Source organism: Rhinolophus sinicus, linkage group LG10, assembly GCF_036562045.2.
Source record: "Rhinolophus sinicus isolate RSC01 linkage group LG10, ASM3656204v1, whole genome shotgun sequence".
NCBI classification, from domain to species: Eukaryota; Metazoa; Chordata; class Mammalia; order Chiroptera; family Rhinolophidae; genus Rhinolophus; species Rhinolophus sinicus.
The window spans coordinates 7524408-7549541 of record NC_133759.1 but is presented as its reverse complement, the minus strand read 5'-3'; the positions used below and the strand labels follow the sequence as shown (position 1 = coordinate 7549541).

The 25134-nt window shown below is 39.9% G+C and overlaps 1 protein-coding gene and 1 pseudogene across 40 annotated transcripts in view; one reads left to right on the top strand and one right to left on the bottom strand.

Moving 5' to 3' along the window:
- MAP4 (microtubule associated protein 4) overlaps positions 1 to 25134 on the bottom strand; it is a 151361-nt gene that overhangs the window by 99907 nt on the left and 26320 nt on the right. For 29 of the 40 annotated variants that reach the window (XM_019723965.2, XM_074312421.1, XM_074312423.1 and 26 more), the window contains one exon: positions 594 to 835. In XM_019723965.2, the coding sequence (XP_019579524.2) occupies positions 594 to 816 (223 nt within the window). In that variant the 5' untranslated portion in view covers positions 817 to 835. Of the gene's footprint in view, positions 1 to 593; positions 836 to 6308; positions 6340 to 9658; positions 9826 to 12293; positions 12486 to 14428; positions 14583 to 25134 lie in introns of those variants that run through there. The other 11 variants (XM_019723966.2, XM_074312432.1, XM_074312435.1 and 8 more) reach the window with 8 other exon arrangements.
- LOC141567160 (protein kish-A pseudogene) lies at positions 18771 to 18999 on the top strand (annotated as a pseudogene).

Genomic DNA, 25134 nt, shown 5'->3' with positions numbered 1-25134 from the left:
TTCTAGAAAACTTCCCAACTCATTTTATGACATCAGCATGACCTCAATTCTACAATCTGACTAAAGCATCACAAGAAAACAAGAGACCAATATCCCACATGAACATAAATGCAAAAATCCTCAAATAGTAGCAAATCTGATCCAACAATATATAAAAGCAGCAAATCTCTTTTAATGAGTTTAATCATGTTTTAACCCTGACCTGGGATTACTCTCAAAGATAACAAGTTGGCATCTGATTCCATTCTAAATTAAGTCTTGATGTCAACACAGAATTTTATGTATTTAACTTTCCAAACCTACTTTCAAAGAAAAAGCACAGCAGACAGTTTAATTTAGGAAATTCAGAGGCAGATTAAAGTTGAGACGTTACAAAATGAACCTTAGGGTTAAAAGGAATCTACAGCTTTCATGTACACGCTCAACTAAAGAGTAATGTTAACCTACCTCCTTGGTTTTGAATAAAGAAATTTAGACAAAGAGAACATTACTAGCCTATATTAAAACACCCAGTAGGGCTTCCTCAAGGTTTCTGAGCACAGTTCCTAACTTACTTTCTGAATCTATATATCCAGTTTGGGTTCGTCACTTACCTTCACCCTGGCTAGTATCTGGGCATGGTTTCTTCTTTGACTCCGAATTCCCAGTCTTCTCATCAACATCCAGGAGAGGAATGTAGTCTGTTTTTCCAACAGTTTCTCCCACAACGTCATCATAGGCCTCTGCCTCCAGTGTCGCTATGAAGTCCCGTTTAATCTCTCCCTCAATTTCTGGAGGCGGTTCTGTTAACGCGTCTGCAAGACTGAGGTCAGCCATTCCGCACCACTGCAAGTGCCTGGTTAGGGGGAAATGTGTCATATGATGAGCACTGCAAAGGGGAAAACATTCCTACAAATTCTCGTCAGTGGTTCTAAGCAAAAACAATGAAAATTAAAATCTAAAAATTTAGAGGTAAAAGGCTCCTACCTCAGTTCACAGATTAGAAAATTAAAGCTCAGTAACGGTCTTACCCAAGGTAAACACTTTTTTCTCATATCTCTGGGAGGTAAAAGAGCAAGTGCCATTTTGTCTTTTCCATTAGTAAGAAAAATGAAGGTTTGTTTTTTTTTGTGTTTTTTTTTTGAGAGGATGTGCTCCAACCAACTGAGCCATCCAGGAGCTCAGCGGCAGCTCAGCTCAAGGTGCCGTGTTCAATCTTAGTTGCAGGGGGCGCTGCCCACCATCCCTTGCGGGACTCGAGAAATTGAACTGAACCTTGTGGTTGAGAGCCCACTGGCCCATGTGGGAATCGAACCGGCAGCCTTCGGAGTTAGGAGCGTGGAGCTCTAACCACTTGAGCCACCAGGCCGACCCTGAAGTATTTTTAAAAAAATCAATTTATCCAAGGTTACAGTCAGTAAGACTCAAATCAGGTTTTTAGATTTCAAGTCTTATAACCCTTTCAACTATTCCATCCATATAACCTTCATTTCCAAATCACGTACCAGAATAATTCTTACAAGACTAAACAAGAAGAGGTCAGATTAGATTCCCATAAAAAAAGTTACATTACTACCAGGCAAATGAAGCACCTTTCTTGACCAAAGACTGTGAATGTGGGCTTCATCTTGGGGTAAATGCTGCTTCTTTATGGGTCACCTGTGGATAGCTATGCCAACCAAACTACTTAGCCCCACTGGCATGAAAAACACAGACATGTTTCCTGAATTAGCCAGGGGAGGCAGTTCCTCTCTGTGGTCATGTGCATCTCTAGAGAACACCAGGTTCTCAATTTTCAAACATAACCTGAAATTAACAAGTATAATCTATAATAGGCAAAACTGTAAATGAATAGCCCAAGAAAATACAGAAATAACGTACTAAAAAAAGACAAAGGACCTGCAATAAATTGAGTTACGAGTACACACGCAGCACAGCAGAAAATACAAAAGTATGCAGGGTATACTTTTGTTTCTGCTTTCAAATAGTCTATTTTAATAGAGTCTCCAAGGGACTCATAAGGATAAGCACACATATGGGCATGAAGAGGTAAATGTAAATCAAAAGCAACCTTCAGTCGCACGGTGTAATGGCTACTGTTTCTGTCTGCCCAAAAATCTGTTCTTCCTCATCCTCCCTCATTCACACCAATGCCCACCACCATAGGCTTAGACGTGACTGGAGTTTGGCCAATCAGAAGACAGGAAGAGAATGTTTGAGAAAGGACCATTTCATGACTAAATCCTGGAAGGAAGGCCCAGGAGTGGAAACTGTTGGGTTGCCCTGGTTGTCTTCTTTCTCAAGTATAAGTGAGCGACCTTCCAATCTTTCTCTTGCCTAATTTAGTCAATCTGTTTCTGTTGCTTGCAACCAAAGAATCTCAACTAATACACATAGGCTTCCCCCTACCGAAATTTTAAAAAAACTAAAATTTACTATGATGAAAGCCACTTAATGGTCAGGCTCTCCATTCAAACTCCCCTCCTCTGTTCACCTCTCTCCACCAAATTTACTAAGAAACAAAATACACAAGGAATAGAGCGTTTCTCTCTTCATCTTTGTCCCACACACTCTCTTCCTCTCCCTTTTTCTATCCTGTGCTACAAACATGAAAGTCACAGATCTTTTTCAATCATTATTTCTTCTTAAATTCCCCCATAGGACCAAGCTGTGAAGCTACCAGCTACAAAATATACACAAAGCGAATACATGTAGAACCTTTCTGAGAAACCAGAAGCCATCCCATTCCCAGTTCCCAAATCCCACACCTAAAAGGCTCTGCCATATATTTCAACGTTATGGAAAGTATATAAGAGTAGCAGCATAGAGCCTTGGAGCGAGATGATAGTAAACCAGATGAGCACAGATTGTAAACTCAGTTCTACTACACAAAACAAAGTACAGAGGAGATAAGCCCAAGAGCAAGACCTACTTCTAGGAAAGTGTCCAGAAAAAACATAGTAACATTTGTCCAGCGCAGGTAATGCTGGGGGGTGTTCCGTATCTATATAAAGCTTGGTGAAAACATTCACTACATATTCTTTATATTATATAATCAAAAGTTAAAATAAAATGCCAAGATTTGGAAAGCTATTAAATATTGAATTTGCATAGGCTTCTAAAGAAAATATTTTCAAAAATTTTAATAACTTTCCATGTGCCTAACTTTTTTATATCAGGTTTCCTATTTTAAACGCCTACCGTAATTTCTGATCAAGATTTTTAAATGATCTTTTCAAATTCTAAAAGGGCAGTAGAAAGAGCTTTTTCTCTGATTCCTATTCCTACAACAAATGTGATGTTTAAATTTTGCATGATTATGCTAATGAGTTCCTAAATCATATTTTTCTTATCTAGGATTTCAAAACAATGAAGCTTGCTTCAAGCACACACAGATGTTATACTACTGATTTTAATAAAATTTGATTTCTAAAGAAGAAAGAAGGGCTAAGTATACCTAGTGATTCATTTCTAACTTGACTTTTTTTTTTTCTCTCCCCCTTCTTCCACCTCTCCCTGCCCCCCACTCCGGTTCAAGCCGTTGTTTCTCAGTCTAGTGTGTAGGACGCAGCTCCCTGGCCCATGCTGGTATTATGAGCCTTGTGCTCCCCCAGCTGAGGCAGTCGGTCGCCGGTTGTCAGTGAGCCGCTCACGATGGCTGCCGGCCACTCCTGGCAGCCCACAGCAGCGCAGCTCCAGGGAGAGCCATTGTTCACAATCTTCGCTGTAGAGGGTGCAGCTCACTGGCCCATGTGGGAATCGAACCGATGACCTTGGCGTTAGGAGCACAGCACTCCAACCACCTGGATGAGCCACAGGACCAGCCCCAACTTGACTTTTTCAAAGGTGAATTTCTGCTTTGAAGCCATAAACTTTGTCATTGTAGTCCCAGTAATTTGACCAAGTTCACTTCTATCTTTAAAATGTCAATTAAGTAAAGCCATTTTTAAAAGTTAATAATTATCTTTCAATGGTGTATGAAGAAATTCCTACATGAATTTCGAATTCTCTTTTTTAAGTTCATAAACTATTAAAGTTTTGCTCTGGACAGTGAAAACACATCAGTTTCAAAGAGCAGGACAGTATTCTAATCCCACGGTGTCACATGTAAAGTTGAAACCAAAAGGACTAGAGAGGCTTTGATTTTAATTGAATTGACCATTTTGATAACATTCTTTATTTAATGTGCAGTACAGCTCCACAGTACAATTTTCATATGAGAGCTTCTCTGTAAATAAAACAAAGGATGACTTAAATCTCACGTTTTTGAGCATGAACTCTTTGATGCTCGAGTCTTTATACCTTCTTGTCATAGCAGCTATCACATGACCATCAAAACACAAACTTAATATCTGTTAATATCTTGTTTTGAATTATTCATTTATCACTTTAAACATGGCCCTGTCCAGAACTGCTCCAACTCCATCTCACCCTGCACCCAGCTTGGTCACCAAGAATTACAGTTTTACCAACGTCAGGCTGGTGACAAAAACTGGTGACTTTGCTGCCAAAGGGGGTAAACCTGATTTGAGGTGGGGGGGGGGGGATTAGAAATCCTGTAGCATGACAGAGCTGCTGTCCAGCAGCAAATGCCATCTTGCAAACCTAAATAACTATGACTGAATTTTGAGTGAGCGCAGGGGCTCTCCTGAGGGAACCATACAGATAGGAGTTCAAGCATCATTTCAACCATTAAAAAATCTGAATGGTTATTTAAAAACTCCCATCGAAGTCATCAGTACTGAGCAGCACGCTTATAACCCATTGACAACACAGGAATATGGGTGGGAAGTCCTGTTCTATGCACCGTCCAGGCTACTTTACATATAAAGTATTATTGTCACTCCAGACCCTGCCAGGGAAAATGCTAAAAAAAGGACTCAATGAAGAACATTTTTAAAGCCTGACAAATTCTAACGTCAAATGGTTCCACAAAAAGTAATTGTTTTCCCTTTCCTATTTACGATAACTATTATTACCAGTTAGCCTTTGAAAGCTGTTATGAACCAAAAGCAATAAAGGCTGTTTATAATTAAACAGTTTTATAATCAAAAAGCACCGCCGGCCTAGTGGCTCAGGTGGTTAGAGCTCGTTAGAGCTCCGTGCTCCTAACTCCAAAGGCTGCCGGTTCGATTCCCACATGGGCCAGTGGGCTCTCAACCACAAGGTTGCCAGTTCAACTCCTCGAGTCCCGCAAGGGATGGTGGGCTCTGCCCCCTGCAACTAAGATTGAACACGGCACCTTGATCTGAGCTGCCGTTGAGCTCCCGGATGGCTCAGTTGGTTGGAGCGTGTCCTCTCAACCACAAGGTTGCCGGTTCGACTCCCGCAAGGGATGGTGGACTGCACCCCCTGCAACTAGCAACGGCAACTGGACCTGGAGCTGAGCTGCGCCCTCCACAACTAAAACTGAAAGGACATCAACTTGACTTGGAAAAAAGTCCTGGAAGTACACACTGTTCCCCAATAAAGTCCTGTACCCCTTAAAAAAAAAGCATTTGAAAGGACATCTGTACCATCCTTAACAATATACAATAAAAACCCAATAGATTTATTTTTCCCGGCAATATATAATTATGGCACTTATAATATTTCATGCAATCTACTCAAACTTTTTCTAATTTAGGACACAGGTAAAAATACAGAAAAACCAGCAACACATTTAAACCTCATTTATCTGAGTGCAGATTCTGAAAGGGCAGCTTTTTATCCACTGTAATTTCCCCTCCTCCCGCCTCCCAAACCACTTCCTGAGCTGACGCGTGGTTCACAGAATATGAACAGCAGCTTCAATTCAGCCTAAGAAGGTAAAATTGATAGAAAATTAGTCGGAATATGGGAAGGTCACTTGGCTCTGTGTGCATCCAGCCAACCAGCCAGCGTCTGCATCTCAACACAATTTAGCTATTCTTGTCTTGTCACCACATATAAATAGAAGTATGATTTAAACACACACTCTCGCTCGCGCCCGCGCGCACACACAGACACACACACACACACACAATCTCCTTATGGAAAATGACACTGTAAGGCAATGCTAGTGTTGCTGGAAGTGAAAGCACAGGCGTTTAGCCAGAAGGCCCCAGTTTTCAACAAATGAAAGAGATTACCCAATTATATAGTCTATTCTAAAATATCTTCAATAAATTCCTTAAGTGCTGTACAGATTTGTCGAACGGGTTCTGCAAGTATTCCAGAATTGATTTTAATAAATTCATGAATAAATTTATTCCTACACTTACAGACACATTTAAAGTCACTTCATTTATGTCTTAAAACATTTAGTTATGTAGTTTATGGACAAAAGGACATGACACAGGGTTACTCACAAATCTGGATATTCACGAAGATCCCCAAATGAATCCCTGTGAATGAAAAGTATCTACTTTCAAAAACTCTCTCTCGCTATTTATACTATTTGTCTTTTATTCACGTAGATAAAGAAGTTGACTTTCAATGGATTTGTTACTAAGAGGCAAGAAAAGAAAGCTGGGTATAGAAGTTCCCAAGCTTCGGGGAGGCACTAGTTTAAGACCCTCCCTGTGGCTTTGAGTGAGTCACCTTCCGGGGCTGAGTTCCCTAATCTGCAAAAGGAGAATGGTATGTTAAATGATTCTTGAGCTTGAATATTCTGTAAGCTACTTACAAATCAGTTTCATCACTTAAGTTAGAAATAGACAAACTTCATACAGATCCTCAATGTGAATGTGAGTTCACATTAGTGAATTATTTTATATATCAAGTACCCTCAATTATAACTGGGTTCAGGTTTATTAAAAGTTTTTTGGCAAAGGGAGAGACTGAAAACAAACTCATCAGTACACTGTGCCCCATTTGAGCAAATCTGACTAGAGTTTAAGAAACTCCGCCCAGTTCTGGCTAACATCAAAGGAGTCTTGACAGCACTGCCAGAAAATGAGCCCCAATTATTCAACCAGGCACCAAGAGAACACACGGTTTTCAAGCACAGCACTTGACAGCTGAGCATTCATTCTGACTACATGCCTGAAGTGAAACTGTCTGGTAAGAAGGGTTTGAAAACAGGTAAACCAGAGCAAGTGCAAATGATACGACATGATGATGCCGCACAGAACAGAATCTTGGTCTCTTGACTTCCCCCTCACTATTAATAGCCATGTACTCATAAAGAGCAAATAAGAATATATGATGAGGTCACAAGCAGTTCCTCTGTTGTATGGTTTACTTTGGATCACAAACGCTGGAACTAATTACTGAACTAAAAATATTTCCTACTTCTATAGAGATTAAGTAGTGTTCATAACTAATTTAAATACACAGATGTACGGGCAACTTTTTAAGCTCCCAGAAGTCCTCTTGAAAGTTTTAGGTCAGTCTTATCTATAGTCACTCACTTGGGATCTGTGCTCATTCTGTCTGATGAGAAATGAGCAATCTGGTTTGCAAATGGCCTGGTTGCTGCCTCTGTGGCCCCTATCTACCTAGTCCCACCGCCAAGCTGCTGCTTTGGAGCTAAAGTGGAAGAAAACACTCATGAAAAGGAAGAAAAGAAGCCTTATTCCACCGACATACTCAGTCACTGTTCATAACTACTGTAATATTTTTATTTTACTCTGTCACATTAGCCACTTCTACCAAGATTCACTTGCGATAGCATTCTCTTTTAAAAAGTATAGAATCCGGGCCACCCCGGTGGCTCAGGCGGTTAGAGCCCCATGCTCCTAACTCCGAAAGCTGCCGGTTCGATTCCCACATGGGCCAGTGGGCTCTCAACCACAAGGTTACCAGTTCAATTCCTCGAGTCCCACAAGGTATGGTGGGCAGCGCCCCCTGCAACTAAGATTGAACACGGCACCTTGATCTGAGCTGCCGCTGAGCTCCTGGATGGCTCAGTTGGTTGGAGCGTGTCCTCTCAACCACAAGGTTGCCGGTCGACTCCCCCAAGGGATGGTGGGCTGCGCCCCCTGCAACTAGCAACGGCAACTGGACCTGGAGCTGAGCTGCGCCCTCCACAACTAAGATTGAAAGGACAACAACTTGACTTGGAAAAAAGTCCTGGAAGTACACACTGTTCCCCAATAAAGTCCTTTTCCCCTTCCCCAATTAAAAAAAAAAAAAGTATAGAATCCTATTTCACAGTTTAAAAGGGGGTAAGGGTTACATACACCCCCTAGAAAGACCACCTTAGTGTGAATTTATTTCTTATCAAGTAGCTTTCCTCCTAATCTGACAGATAAAGTCCATTGAAGGAGTCTGAGTTTTTGTTTTTAGTGTGAAAAAGGAGAAAAGAATTTAGCAACATGGAACATTTCAAGGAACAAAGCCGATCTGAATAAGGTCCCAAAGTCAGAAGACGGTTTGTGGGCCCAGCAGCCCTAGCAGAGCAAAGAAAGGGAGGTCACAACTCCAAGGACAAGCTTGACATCTTTCAAAATACTCCCTCCCAACAATTTTAGAAGAAAGGCAGAAACTTTCTTCTCAATAACCTCAACTAGTTTAGAAACAAAATGATCATTTTATAACATTGTATCTAAGGGAAATGCATTCTGAGTTCCAAATAACCAATTTAATAAATAAATGGTTAATAGTAACTCTTTAAAGGTATGAAACAGCTCATAATGCTCACTTACATGTTCTGTGATTGATATTCCATCCTGTTGTTTTGTTGTTGTGTGCGTTTTTTTTGGGGGGGGGTGAGAGGGTGAGTTATGGACAAGACACAGAACTGTAAAGATATGTGGGTTAACACTTTCTTCACTTCTTTTTGCATGACTGATTTCAAGGACAGAATTCTGAAGCCAACACCAAGCTGCTATCCCAGGACATTAGTGCAAGTGCTGGGGCCAAAATGCAGCGCTTGTTTCTGAGGCTTGGAAAAAACCCAGCATCCCAGCCAGTCCATTTATAGACCATTTATAATCTGACATCGTTAGAGGTATAGCCTGCATCATAAAGATTTCATATTCAACATGAGACTTTTTCAGTTTGCCTAGCAAGCTTTCAGCTACTAAATAGGGACTTTATTCCTCAAATTTGTTTTAATGAATTTCTTTCAGAGGTCTATTGCACATCAAGCTGCACCTTATTCAGTGGCTGTATTCTCTTTTTCATTTATTTAACTAGAAAACCTTGATTTATATCAAAACAGTATTTCATTCAAAGTAAAAACCAAATCTTTATTAAGAACCTCTAGGGGAATCAGCTACCATCTCATACTGCTCACAGGCACATATGATCCCCTAGGCTGATCGGAATTTCTCCTGCACCTCCCAGAACCAGACTGGCAATGGCAACAGACAATTCAGCAACATCTTGACTATCCTGAGCAATAAACTCCAAACTCCCTGGAGAATGATTTAATTTTCTACCCCCAGGTGCCTCCCTACACACTTCAAGGACAACAGCTGTACTATTAGGAACTGATGGAATTGCCAGGCTCTATGGGCTCTTTCCCAACCATTTGTCCTGTTCGTCAGGATTAGCAACAGGAGAGAGCCCTTAATTACTAGAATAGCTGAGGCCATCACCCCGCTCAGACATTCTACTTCCATGTGGTCCCCAAAACAGAGTTCCTTTGCCCACTGCTATTTTTGAGAGACCTGTCCTCTACGTATAAAAACCACTGCATACACAGACGCGGACATACTCACATACATAAAACCTGGCAGCACGAGGCTGAAAGTCTAGCTTGCTTACTTACAGGAACTATCCCGGCAGCTTTTGTTCAGTCCTGACCGAATGCATTTTGGATGTCTAAACAGGCACCTGCCTGCCCCATTTCTGTTGAAGAGAATTTAAATCTGTTTCTCCAAGAAGAAGAATCTACACTAGATACCTCCCACTGTTAGCCATGTGATACAGACAGCATGTCTGCCGAAGTCTGGTTATCTGGGCCAAAACAAGAGACGACAATGACACAGCACTTACATTTCTGCTACAACCATCCTGAAGAGTGAATCTTCAATGTTATCTCAATTTAAAAAGAGGGAGTGAATTTTAAGATGATACTTGACAATGCCTGATGCCCCCAAATTTTGAAAAAGAGAAAGTCTTTTTTCTTTTCTTTTATTATTAGTTTCAGGTGTGCAATTTTTTTTTTTAATTATTAAAGAGAAAATATTTTTTAAAAACTTTACTATTCATCCCAGATATTCTTCCTCAGTCTAATTAAAACCAAAAAAATTTCAGAGTCTGCTTACAACAATCCAAAAATTATTTCTAACCTCTTCAGATTGCCAAAGCCTTGTTTAAAAACACCAGTTCCAATAATCTAGGATCCAATTCCCTTACTTTAACAGATGATAAAAAGGGAAACAGAATAAACAAGTCACTCATAAAAGAAGCTGGGACTGAGGACCAGGCTAAGAGGAGAGCCAGAGAACACCAGAAACAGAAGCAGGGTGTGGCAAAATTGGCAGAATCTTAGAATTTTAGTTTCTGCTTTCATCTGACACGACATCACTATACTTCGAAACTGACTTTTTTTCTTTTGCCCTACCTTTTCTCCTTAAAGGATGAAGGCAGTTGGGAAGAGTCCTAACACCAAGAAAACACCCCAGTTGATTTAAAAGGACCCCAATGCCTATTTTAAAAATCAAAAACAAAAACCCTCCATAGTGTGATATCAAGGCCACTCAACCCTAGAAGACACAGTCCTGCCACCTACCACAACCATCAGTAGGTTTCCACGTAGGGTCGCCCTATATTTTAGTCCCATGGGACCAGCTGCCGTTTTACAAGCATTCCATTCACATTATTATCACTGTACATATACCCTTTGTAGGGGTTCAGAACAAGCAACCCCAAGATGTGCCTCAGTGGTATGCGGATTATTCTGAGCTAAAGGCACCTGAAACCCTGCAGGCTCAAGAAGAACTCTGCTCCCCCTCCTTTAACTATCTAGAAGAATTTAAATTAGGAGGCCGGCCCATGACAAGAGTTAAAATCAGAAATGACTTTTGACCTACCTGTATGGCAGGTAAAGCACTGATCACTGAACGTGTGCTCTCCCTGCAATGACCTTCTGAAGCCTCAGGGCGCATTACTCACCCCCAGCTCAGAATGCCTTATACACCCATTCTCCCTTTCTGTCTCTGAACCTCTCCTGCATGTGGGGTCTCTGACTTTCTCATGCTCTCATGGATGCGGGATTGGCATACATGTGTATGTAATGACATTTGGTCACTTTCTCTTGTTAATCTGTCTCGTGTCTATTTGATGATTGGACCAGCCCAAAGAACCTTGAGAGTAGAGGAAAGTTTCTTCCTGCCCCCTCCATCTTGCTGATACTGCTCTCCACACCTCAAATTCTCTTCACTCCCTCGTTTGTCAGTCTTGAAATCAAGGCCCACATCCTATCTCTTTTTCTGTGATTCCTTTTCAGAATCTGTTCTCCCAGAGACATTCAGAACACATCATCTATACTTTTATTGTAATGGTACAGTCTGATCTACGCTGTAATCAGTTGTATATACCAGCAGCTCCTGTAAACTACTAGGTCTCAAAAGTCAAAGGCCATGTCTAAATGACGCATATTATCTTCCCTTAGTGAATTACTTTACACAGACGATGGGCAAAAACAAACGCCAACAAAACAAAGGGGCTAGAGCTGAACAGTTCTAAAATGGTGTGACAGAAGTTAATAAAAAAAAGTGTCTAATTTGAAATGAATCAGAGATGCCAAAACTACAAAAATTCTTCAGAACTGGAAAAAGAATAAACAGATTAAAGTCTGAAGGGTCATTACTAATTAAGAAAATTCACCTCATTTCTTCTACTTTCCAAACATAGCATGTGCCAAAGCCATCATGGAAAGAAAGCCAACAGAGCAACCACATAAGCCAGCTGCCCATGTTGGTCATCTTATCATTATTAGGCAGAGCAATAAAAATAGCTCTCTGCTTTCAGAAAAGCACAACATGATGCAATGGGGCAGAAACAAACAGGTTTTCATTCAAGAGATCACCGATCACCATCAATGTTAACATCACTGTATAAATATTAAAACTTTTATAATTATTCAAATGTTAAGTATAATACCAGCTCACATCTCTGTCCAGGAGTAATAAATTATGTCATTTTAAGATCACTTACTGCTGGAGAAATTGGATGAATGGAGGAATATTCACATTTGATCAACTCTTAGCTTTTGAGAACTATTTTATTTAAGGAAAACCTCTCCTGTAAGCAAAGTGAGTTTCTCTCTGAAGTCCAGAGCCATATAGTATATACCATATTTTACTGTGTAAGATTATCAGTGAAAGTGAAGGAAAATGGAAGACAGAACTAAGAGGAGACAGAGATTTGTGCTGATAATTCTAGAATTATTTACTTACAACGTGTGTCTCTTCCAGAGCCCCCCTTGGCGTCTGAGTTCCCAGATGGCAAGGACAGCGTCGTTCTCACCTTTTATCCTGGCATCTAGTATAATAAAGGGACGCCTTGTAGGCTCTCACTCAGCGCACATGCGCACTGCTAGCTGTGCTCTGTTCTATATCATGACACCAGCCTTCTCCTGCTGATGTTGACGTCTGCCCAGCTGGAAGGACCTTCCACTGTTGGTCCCAGGACAGAATCAGCACTGGGATACAGTAGCTCAGCCCCTCTGAGAAGGAAATAGGAAGGCATAAACTCTACACAAGTACTTAGGAGGCATTTTGCAGAATGGCGTTAGTGGTGATAAATGCTATACCTTTAAAAAGTACTTTACAGAGGCTTTCAAATAGAGAAGGGAAAAAAGCCTAGAAGTAAAAGTACTATTAAGTGAAAACTGAACAAGCAAAGGGAAAAGTCAAAGGAATCTTTCAAGTAACTATTAACATAGCTTTTAACATTGTACCTGAAATAGAAGTCAAGATCTACATTAAAAGTGCAAAGCCACTGGAGCAGAAATCTGATTCAGGGCTGATTCTGAACAACACCCACAATTGAGAGCTACCATGTTTCCGTGTTTCCTCGAAAATAAGACCTAGCCGGACCATCAGCTCTAATGCATCTTTTGGAGCAAAAATTAATATAAGACCCGGTCTTACATATCCTTAGACCCCGGCTTTCCATTTCTAGATACCTTAGATAAACTCCTGCATCCATGTACAAGAATGTCAGAGCAGTATTATTCATAACAACAAGAATCTAAAACCAAATGAAATGTACATCAACAAAGAACAGATTAAATTTTATATTAATGTAATGAAATCAATACAACACAGAAAATAAATTAACTACAGATACACATATCAACATGGATGAATTTCAGTAACATAGTGTTAAGGAATCATACATTTGTATTCAAACTATTAAACACAAGGAAAGGCAAAAAATTCAGGATAGTGATACACTCTGGAAGTCAAAAAGTCAAAAGGGACGGGACAAACAAGGGGCTTCAAAAAGTCCAAATTTGTAAGCTGAGTGGTAGACTCATGGATATTTATCTCTTTATTATTTTTTAAACATTGCATATATATTTTATATACAAAAAGGTACACATGACACATCACAGCAAAAAGGGAGGATGGGGGACACAAGGATGACGGTGGGAGCAGAGAGACAGGGACGGGAGGGGGAAAGAGGAAAACAAACAGAAAAGTGCCCAAGCAATGCTTATACCAAGCTATGAGAAACAGACTGTCTTCTGATTTCTAATAGCGACAATGAATGCTAGAAAGTAATGGAGTGGTTGGTGCCTTTTAAAACAGACATTTTGAACCTAACGTTTTATACACAACCCATTTATCAAGTGAGGACCAAAGTGGATCCCATTCAAACATGTAATAAGTCCAAAAAGTTTATTTTCCAGACACCCTTTCTGAAAATGAACTGAATTTCAGCACAGATTCCAGGAAAATGACAAATGAACACAGCATCCTAGGAAAGCCACAGTACCCGAGTAATAGTAAAATTAACCTATAAGAGGAATGACACATCCCAAGATGACGGTAATGCCTTAGCTCTAGAAACAACTCTGTCCAAAATTAACCTTTCCACAAACAATATGATTTTTAAAAGCTGAATTTCCTAAGATACAGATGGCATGTATTTTTCTGCCAATAAGAGAAAAAAGGAAATTAAAAATTGGGGGCCGGGGGGTGTTACTGGAGGGGAACTACACAAGGAAAGTGTGATTCAAATACAATGCAAACTGAACGGTGGCATTCTTTTCAAGCTATTTGTATATTTTAAGAAAAGAAGGCATTTCATATTCAGGCTTAGCACGCTCTCATCAGATGTACTAACATAGGTTGTGTCCGTGAGGAATGAGGAATTCTGCTTGGTAGTTAGGTACAAAAAGGTATATATACTGCATCACAGAAAGAAGGTGGGGGAGCTAACTCTAAAACAGCAGCTGAAATCAAAGCTGAAAGGCTTTTGCTGACTCTCCAAGTTTACTCCTAAGTGGGCAGAAGGCGAAAAGAACTTTGCCTCCTCCCTGGAATGTGCTTCTCCATTGGTCTGCAAGTCTGCATGTGCTGACCTTTAAACGACAGTGTACGGTTTGTCTGCTCTCCCTCCTGCGAGTGGGCCGACAGACGACAGGGTGGACACCCACTTGGTGGCTCTGACGCTGGCTGTGCGCTACTGTCTTCCTTGTACAAGCACTGGGACAGTTTTGCCATAAATGCCTTTTTAATCTTTCAAAAATAAGCAAGGAATAATGAGATCAAAGAAGTTTAAGCCACAAATGAAATTACAAAAAATAACAATAATAACATAATGAAACCATCTTGAGGGGGAAAACTCCTAAATACAGCAAGTAGCCTAAGAGTTTACAAACTAAAGTTACAAAGACCTCCAAACTAAATTTCTTTCCAGGAAATTTTGAAGTAAATTCTGAGTACGCAAAGGTACAAAACATAATATGCAACAGCACAAAGATTTTGGTGGTGAATGGGAGTGTGGAGAGATGTGCCCACTGCTCACCAATCCCGCGGCTGCTTCCTGGGAAGTCTGGAAGACAACATGTCCTCCCTCCAGCAGTTAAAAGCGGAGACCATGTAACTGGGTTTTGTCAAAGGAATGCACGATGAAGTAATACGCTTTACCCCAGAACATTTACTAAGCTCCTCCTTGCTCGTGCTCTTGGCTCTCGACAAAATAAATAAAAAGGATCCCGTGGAAGACTCCAAGACACCAGATGTGAGGAGCTGGAAGTCTTCAATCATCACATGAAGCCAAGAAATAAACCTTAATGGTGTGAAGCCACGGAACTGCTGGGCACGTGACAGCAGAGAACATTAACTGCTCATCTAACACAGCGATCTCACGTACCTAACATCCTCACTGGACAAGTAAAGAGACGGATGAACAAAGAGACTTTCTAAAAATTACACCAGTTGGTAGAAGAACCAGCTTTCTTTGGTTTTAAGACCACAAAAACGCAGCGAGATAGTTTTCACATGAACATGAAGGACCTTCCATTTCTATAAACAGGCCTGTGAAAATTTCACAGACATCCATCCCAAAACACATCCATCTCACATTCTGACTTGTTTCCGTCACAAGTAGCCAAAATTATTAGAAACTTTGTATAAACTAATAAATTACATGAGACTTCATTTGTTACTCTATTACCCTCCTAATTTTCTAAGGAGTACATTTAAAGTATTATAAACTCTGTAAGTATCTCATCTGAAAATGGTATTTGTGATTATTTCTAAAGGGTACTATGGGCATAAGCCAGAGGTCAAATACATAGCTTCTGATTATGCCTTTATTTCTACAAAAGAAGAGAGAGAAAAAACACCCAAGCTTTTAACAGTAACTCAAGTCAGATTTAAAACAGTTCATCATTGGCTGATCATCTGGCCTTTCTTTACCCCGTCAGAGTTGGACATAAGAGCTTGGGCAAGTCTCCTCACTGGATTTGTAACGAGAAGAATTAGCCACGAAGTTGTTTTTAAGCCTACCATTCTGACTGTGATTTGACTGTTCAAATCAACAAAATGTATTAAATATTTATTAGGTGGTACCATATAAAATTATTGATATTTGACTGGTTTTGACTTATAAAAACTGTTTAGGTATGTCTTGACCTAATACTAAGTGCCACACACTGCATTTAAAAAAGTACTAAATTTTTAGGCATGTATATACTCACACACTTTTTTAAAAAAACTAGTATGCTGATCTAGGGGCTCCTAAATTATTGTCATTAGCACTAAACAGCAAAGTCTGACTACTAAAGAGAAAGCCTTTTCTAGATCTTCTGAGTACGTATATGATATTTACAAAAAAAACTACACAATGACAGTTAGCTAATATATTGGATCATAATACTAAATTCAAGTGTTTTGGCCAAAATTGCTGCAGTTACTGTGTAAACATAAAACCTACCTGTCTAGTATTCTATCAGATTAGATTTCTACTTAAAGATTTAGGATTAAGTTTGCTTTGTAAGACTCACAGAGGATTGAATTACTTGTAAACAGTTAGCCATTCCCATGCAAGACTAAATCATGAATGCTCATATTACATCCCAAACAAATACTAAGATTTCTGTGAAAACTGTCAATCCACACAAAGCAGAAATTTAAACTGGTCCTCATAAGTTTCTGACCAAATCACCTTATACCAAGATACTTTATTCCAAAGACAATGACAAACAAAATGGACAGTTTTACAAAATGCTACAGCTGATCTAAGTATGTAAAGCACCACTAACATGCATTCTTGAAGTACATTAAAAATTTATTTGTCTTTAATATTTTTATAAAATATCTTAAGCTTCCTATAAAACCACCTTCTTAATAAAAAGCAGTCTGAAGTCAAAGGAGAAGGTAACAACAATCTTTTCTTCTCTCTCTGTACAGGAAATTCCAAAACGTACGTTTTTCAGATTTCAGTTTTGCTGTGAGTGATTCATACAAGTCATCCTACAATCTTAGTTGATTTTAAGCAAAAAACACTAAATATATCATTACACCCATATACAACTGCCATTGATTGATTAGCTTAAACTAAAAACAATGAAACCAATCAAATGATAAAAATGATAATATATTCTCCATTACTAATACTGCCCACTGCCAGCTTTACTACTTCCACTCATCACAACGATGCCCCCAAACCCCACCTATCAACGCACAAATGGACACAGACACAGTTTTCGTCGCATTCAAATCAATTTACCTTTACTTGAAGAAACAGAAATATAAAAATGCATCACCAATTAATATGTGCACATGTGCCAGACACTGACTGGAGGCACAAGCATGCTGAGAGTTCAAGACAGTGGGCAAGAATCCCCTGTAGACCACATGAAGCCACACTTGGAGAAAACAAACCGGTCTCCTCTGTGACTAAAGCTCTTAGACTGGTAAAGCTAACTTCCTGATGTCCTTGAGTCATGAATGGTCATTGTTTCACAGCTCAAGTGAAATACATGCATAAAAATATCTAAGCAAAATAAGTCAGATGGAAAAGGACAAGAACCATATGATTTCACTCATATGTGGGATATAAAACAGAAAGGAACAAACAAACAAAACAAAAATTCATAGACACAGACAACAGTATGGTGGTTATCAGAGGGGAGGGGAGTAGAGGAAGGTTGAAGAGGGTAAAGGGCTCAAAATATGGAGAGAGGAAACTTAACTTTGGGTAGTGAACACACAATGCAATGCACAGATGATATAATATAGAATTGTACACTTGAAACTTATATAGTCTTATTAACTAATGTCACTCCAATACATTTAAAAACCACATGCATAAAAATATAAAATAATAAAGAGAAAGGGGTCACCTTAAATTATCCAGTTTCCTCTCATATTTTACAAGTAGTAAAGTGAGAGCCAAAGAGGTTTCCTCTTGCCCAAAGGCAGCCAGCTAACGAATGGTAAAGCTAAAATCCGAACCAGCCTTCCAACTCCCACCCAGCCCAAAGCTCCCTCCCCAAAGCGAGTGCTCCCTGAACCTACCAGAGAAGCACTTGAGCAGAGATCATAAAGTAGCAACCCCAGGCCAAACAGGGCCCTCAGTGGACTACAGAGGGTGTTGGAAAAACTGTGTCAACATCTCAAAAATCAGAAATTTTTGCATGAAAATACAGACTGACAGTTTCTTTCCAAACAAGATCAGCCAGCTAGCACGCATTCCCACTCAGCAGTAACATACTGGAGCGGAGAAGGAACTGCCTTCTGTGACACCCACTCAGACAGTGTACGCAGCATTCTCTCACTCCAGCCAGCTTCACTCATTCATTCACTTTCTCTGCCAGGATGCTGGAGGAGTGAAGTAAGCGATTCCAGCATTGGAGCTATTTAAATAATCACCAATTCTAAACAGTTCCTAATGGTAGTAGAATCGTGGCTGTATTTTAGTGGCTGGGTTTAACTAAACCACAAAAGTCACCAGACAGGAAAGATGGGAGAGAGAGAGAAAAAAAAAACGAGGGAAAAAAAACCCACATACTAAGAAACCAGTGGTAATACCTTTGGAGCTTAATCAGAACTTGATTCACTCGTCCAAAAGGTCTTACTTTTCCTAGGAAGCGATAACCACTGCCTCCTCTTTCAAGAATTTGTTAGTCAATGAGACGAAAAGCTCTGTCTTAACACCAATGCTTTACGGAAAGAGCAAGAATGCGTATTCATATTTCCTAAAGTAGTAATCTCAATGGTTAAAATCCTCTATTTTATAGCTACAGACCACTAATGTAATGGCATTTTACATATTTTAAGATTTAGTAGTACAAGTATATTGCAATAAAACTGCAGTTAACAAGAGGTAGGCAGAAAAGAGAAAAAGCATGGGAGAAGTCTAAATTAGAAGCAAACCGGGAAGGGTGACGTGGCTGAGGCTTCGCCGGCCTCACTATGTCTGCCATTTTCAATTTTCAGTCTGTTGACTGTAATCTTGCTGCTTATATGTACCTGTGCTTATATGTACCTGTGCTTATATCCGATCCTTGGCACCCAGCATCCTGGACAGAAATAACACTGGATTATGGGGTATATTTTGGAAGTGCCAGAACTGGTGAACGGCAGTCTTCATGTGGCGGTGTGCTGTACAGTGATGGCCTTCAGAATCCTCTTCATGCAGTAGCTTGGAAAAATGCCGGAATTTAACTGCTGTCAGATTTCAATATGAAAAGGGGAATATCTTCAGAAAATGATGGAAAGAATGGTTAACCCTTTTATCTCTGAACATTGGATGAGATAAATTTCCAGCTGCTGTTCTCTGTTTTTGTTATTGGACCAATTGTTCTATATAAATAATTAGGATGTAACCATTTAATACTCAAAGAGTTTGTAACAATCAATCTCAGTACTGTTCCTACAATATTACATTCTGTAAATGTCATTCTGTTGTGTCAGCTGCCTGTTTTTAGTGAGGTGTCTGTAAGGCACATAGTAGAAAACAAAAATGGTAAATTATTCAAGTTCTTTTCACTGTGATTTGGAAATGATATATCTTTATAGAATGAGACCTTATATTGGACTAGGTTTTTATTGAAAAAAATGTTCAATTTGTGTTGCTAAGGATTGCATTCATATTTAATAATGCATGCTTTTCCTCTGGCCACACCATTTGGAGCATTAACCGGAGTACTTCTACTCTTAGCAAACTCTGTAGTTTACTACAGGTCTTTTAAACTATTTAAAATAAGCCTGTGCAGTTCTTAAGGAAGAAGATAAATGAGATGTGACTTAAGAATGATATTGGGAAAATGTTCATATTTAGCATAAAAGAGTTTAGAATAGCTGACTGATGTTGTAGCCTCCGCAACCTCTCTGGTTAAGGTATATAAATGTCTTAAGCATAAATTTGACCAACTAACTGTCATTCTCTAAATAAAACTGCATTCTTAGAATGAAAAGAGCAAAATAGAACAATTACAGAATGATAATAAAAATTAAAAAAAAAAACAGCAGCAAACCTAATTTTTTCCCCTTAAATACAGCGTTTCCATTCCTTTCAAACACAGATAAAGTGTAATTAAAATCTTTAGGGGACACCCTCGTAAGCAATGAGCACCCTAGTACCCAGGTCTTGGTTCCTAATACCATTCTCCGAAAAAGGAACCAGGGCCTCTTGGAGAAATAACTAATTCTAGGACGGGGGCAACAAATACACAAGCGAAGCCTGGAACATCTTGTAATGCCAGAAAGTTAGGAAATGATCTTTTTCTTTTTAATTTTAAAGGTGCATGTCAAAAGAACACAGGTGTCAACTAAGAGCTTCCAATGACCAAAGCTGGAACCAATTTGAGCAAAATATAGTATTGGAGTGTAATCCAAAATGTACAATAAATATTCATGAATCCATATTGTTACAAGTAAATGATTGAATAAATAAACTAGTAAGAGAGCATAAATATTAGGTTGGTGCAAAAGTAACTGCGGTTTAAAAGGTTAAAAATAATTGCAGGGCCAGCCTGGTGGCTCAGGCGGTTAGAGCTCCATGCTCCTAACTCCGAGGGATGCCAGTTCGATTCCCGCATGGGCCAGTGGGCTCTCAACCACATGGTTGCCAGTTCGATTCCTCGAGTCCTGAAAGGGATGGTGGGCTCTGCCCCCTGCAACTAAGATTGAACATAGCACCTTGAGCTGAGCTGCTGCTGAGCTCCTGGATGGCTCAGTTGGTTGGAGTGTGTCCTCTCAACCACAAGGTTGCCGGTTCGACTCCCGCAAGGGATGGTGGGCTGTGCCCCCTGCAACTAGCAACGGGAACTGGACCTGGAGCTGAGCTGCACCCTCCACAACTAAGACTGAAAGGACAACTTGAAGCTGAACGGCGCCCTCCACAACAAAGATTGAAAGGATAACAACTTGACTTGGGAAAAAAAAAGTCCTGGAAGTACACACTGTTCCCCAATAAAGTCCTGTCCCCCTTCCTCAATTAAAAAAAGAAAATTAATTTGGTACAAACAGTGAGTATAATTTGGTACGAAAAGTGAGTATAAGTTTTCCTCCCAGTTGTCCCTACCGAGTTTCCCCAAAAATATGACCTAGCTGGACAATCAGCTCTAATGCGTCTTTTGGAGCAAAAATTAATATAAGACCTGGTATATTATATTATATTATATTATGTTATGTTATGTTATATTATATTATATTATATTATATTATATTATATTATATTATACCTGGTGTTATAGTAAAATAAGACTGGATCTTATATTAATTTTTGCTCCAAAAGATGCATTAGAACTGATTGTCCGACTAGGTCTTACTTTTGGGGAAACACGGTAGTTATTTGTTTTATTCAGGAGAAGTTTATATAACATACCATTAACCATTTTAGAGCATACAATTCCATGGCATCCACCTCTCTCTACTTTAAAAATGTCTTTCATGTTTTGAATTAGAGATGCACTGATCCAAATGTAGAAGAGTTACTCTGTTTTCAATTAATTCATCACACCTCAAAGAAGTTAGGCCTAAACCCAGGTTCCAACCTTAAGTGTATCCTGAGCCCCTTTATCGTTCTAATCTCTTCCTACACGTGGCCAGCCAGAGGGCACCGGTACTGCGCCAAGTACCTTTCACCCTCTTCTAGCTATCAGCAGCATTCTATCACATAGAATACCCACAGCCCTGCCCTGACCATAACCACAAAGGCAGGCTTATTGTGTGGTTAGCTTACTCGGCAGGCTTTTGTTTCAACAAATACTTTGGACACTACAAACTACTTAGGAAGGAATGATCTCATCCTACTGACCCAACAGCCAACTTTATCAAAAAGCTTTTTGTTACAAGCTGTGATAACCTAGGAAACCAGATCTATTTTTACTGTTCGGGCAATAAAAAGGAATAAAAGAAATCATAGGGAAAAAAACAGCTCACATATTGACCATTTCTAAAAATCACCGATTCTACAGAATTTTCCCCTTTCTTTGGTATCTGGCTACAGATGAACAGAAAGACTTTCAGAATGATTTAATGCCAGTTAAAAAATCGTTGTGACCATTAAAAAGCAAATATCATATTTTAGGACCAATATTGAACATACTTTGGGGTCGGATTTGTATGAAAAACAAGGCTTCCTCTCCAGCATCACCTCAACACTATCTTCCAGACACTAATCACTTTACACATATTAATTCAATTAACATGTTGAACAATTCTAGTATACTACTATCCCAAGGTACTTAAATGAGGACACCAAGGTACTTAAGAAGTGAAATAACTGGCCTGAGGTTATGCAACTAGAAAAGTGCTGGACCACAACTCTTAACGACTACCTCCCACTGCCTCACACAGAAACTTTTACAGCAAGCTCAAGGCAGAGCTAAAAAGATCATTAAATACATTGCAAAGTCAGACTCAATATAAACACTCTCTCCCCCTACCTCCACCTACGCCCATTAAACAGATAAAGAGACATCTCCAACACTGAGAGGTAGAGGGTATTGGGAATGGGAAAGTGAGCAGGCTAGTGAGCACACAGGTAAATATAAGGACTTGTCTTGCCCAATGACATCACATGTTCCAGATGGGGAAGGGTTAGCACAAAAAAAAAAAAAAGATGTGGGGGAAAGGGAGTGCTTAGAAAAGCAAAATCTTGGTGTTGCTACACTATTTTCCAAAGATCTGGGAAGCAGAAGCAATCCAGTCACTTAAAAAGTCTTCTCTGCTGGGCAAAGAGGTAGTTTGTCTCGCTCTCCTAAAGCTTAGGTGAAATAGCCCCAAACTATATTCTCTTGTTCTGAATCCATGCTCACCACCCATCATCCTTCCCATTGAGAACAAGTCAAGATCGGGTGAGGGGTAGGGGCAGCCACAGGAAACAGTGGAGCTGTAATCAGTGAAAGGCAGTCTCATTTGAAAAGTCAGAATCTAACGGCAAAGACTGAAACCCAGCTCCTGAAGGATGGGAACCTGTACCCAGTCAGCTTCCCCACCAACACCACTACGGACCTCACCCCCATGGAATCTCTTTCAATGTCTAGTGAAAAAATGAAACTGTCACGCATTAGCATTCATCGCCTATTAACTTTACTACTCCTATATTTTTTAATTCGTGAAAAAAAAAAGCAAAGTTGTTATTCATCATTTACTGTATATCTGGGGAGTCACGCACATGGGGTGTGCCCGCTCTCTGCCTGGCTCCAAGGGGCACACGGTGAGGTACGGAGCCAAGGCCACGCATTCTGACATAGCAGAGAGCGCACCTCCACACCCTGTCCAGGCAGTTCCTTCGTCTTAGGTGGTCAGAGATCAGTCTCTGCTTTAAAAGACTCAGGAAACACAAAAGAGATCCACACTGTTTAGAGTGAATCTCCCTAAGTTTGCATGTGTCAGCATGCGGCAGAATTAACCGATGAAAGGCTCGACCCCAGACAAAGATAAGGAGCAAAAGCGAACACTCTCTTCTGGCTTATGGCCCCGCTGTCTGACATTCTAAAGGTGAGTGCTGTCCGACAGCAAGAGAAAACACAAAGATGGTGAGAGAGGAAGACTAGAGTTAGAATACTGACGTAGAGTAGGAAAAGTATTCTGAAGAAGACAAAAGTAGGCAGGGAATGTGCCCCCCTGAAATGCATCAGGCTTTCCCCAGATCTCACATGCCCTCCCCACCCTGTCTAGGACTCTAGTGTCTCCAGATATATCCAGTGAGGACAGGAACACATCACCAACATGAAACAAAATCTGAAAAGGAGTAAACTCCAGTCAACAAAGTTCCCAGGAAAGGAAAGAGAGTGCCTCCAGGAAGAGGAAAAGCTGTTTGTTACAGGACCTCCCCTCATCTCGTGCGCTGTGATCCCCATGCACTCAGGAGCATCATCAGAATGAGTGAGGGAACGTGAATACGAGTGCTAAGTGCCCCATACCCTAAATCAGAAATCATTTAGGTCAACCTTCCCCTTCAATCCTATAATAATTCTCTCGCTTAAGACTAAAATGCCATTTTTCTATTCCACCTTTTCAAGACCCACTTCAACTATCTGCATCTCTACGAAAGTCTCCATGACTTGCAGAGCACTCACTCTATAGGACGTGTTTCTAGCACACCCCTGACAAAACTACTATTTATGTGCCTATTACCCTTTATAAACTGTGGGCTCAAGAGCAAGGATTTTCAGTGATCTTTGGGTATTCACCAGCACCTAGCCCAATTCCAGGAACATGGCAGACACAAACTAATGTTAAGTAAAATATGTTGCACATTTTTCTACTTCTGAGGTCTTTAATTTTTCTCTTTTGATCACAACCAATGGGGAAATAATTCATTTTATATAATGACCCATATTCACACACATACACTTACACACACTCACACACATATAAATGAAACAGAAGTTTGATGAATCAATACTAATAATCCTTACTACGTAAAATATATTGATATCTTCTGTTCCTTCTTGTTTTAAGGGCTGCCTGTGACCTACAATTTGGAATTTTCAATTCTGGTAAAAACCTTCTCTTAAGAGAAGGAGGTACACAATTAGTAGCAGTTTTAAAACTTTAACGTGGACATCGGTGGGAAGATTACAGCATCCAATAGATTACAGCATCCTGTTCCTAGGATCCGATTTGCTAAGTTTGGGTAGAGGCCCAGGAATCTGCATTTCAAAATAGCCCAAATGGTTCTGATGCAGATGATAAAACTATACTTATCAGAAGCATGCCTACATAATTTAAGATTTTATCTCAAAAGTCAGAGCCTCAACTCTTCTTACACTAAACTACAGGTTAACCAAAGTATCTGCAAGAGGTTCCTGCCTTCCTAATAGATTGGTTTTTAATCTGAAAGCTGTTTGGCTCAACAATCCTTTATAGACTTCCTCTAATGTGAGCTGGTAAACCACGAAAATCTAACTGTTCCTCTTAACTGGGCTCTTCCCACCAAGAAAACAAAAGAATGATATGAATGAAAGGCATTTTTGTTGCCAAGTCATCTGCTTTATAACTGAAAGGGCTTTTGAAAATCAGTCACACTGAACATACAAGTGGCATATGTAGTCATCAGTTTGGAACTTCTAAGCACAAGTGACCTAAAAAGCGATCACTAATAGCTCAAAGTCTGACCACAAGCTTCTTGAAAGCCAATGCTGAAATAAAGTTTTCGTAAGAGCACCTTACAATACAAGCCTCCACTTCTTGTAATTACAAGCCAGTAAGAAGACCCTTGATTCCTGCAAAGTTTTAAAATCAACAAGGTCAGTGTTAAAAGAGCACCAAACACTTGAAATGAACAATCCAAAAATGAAATTAAGAAAACAATTCCACTTAC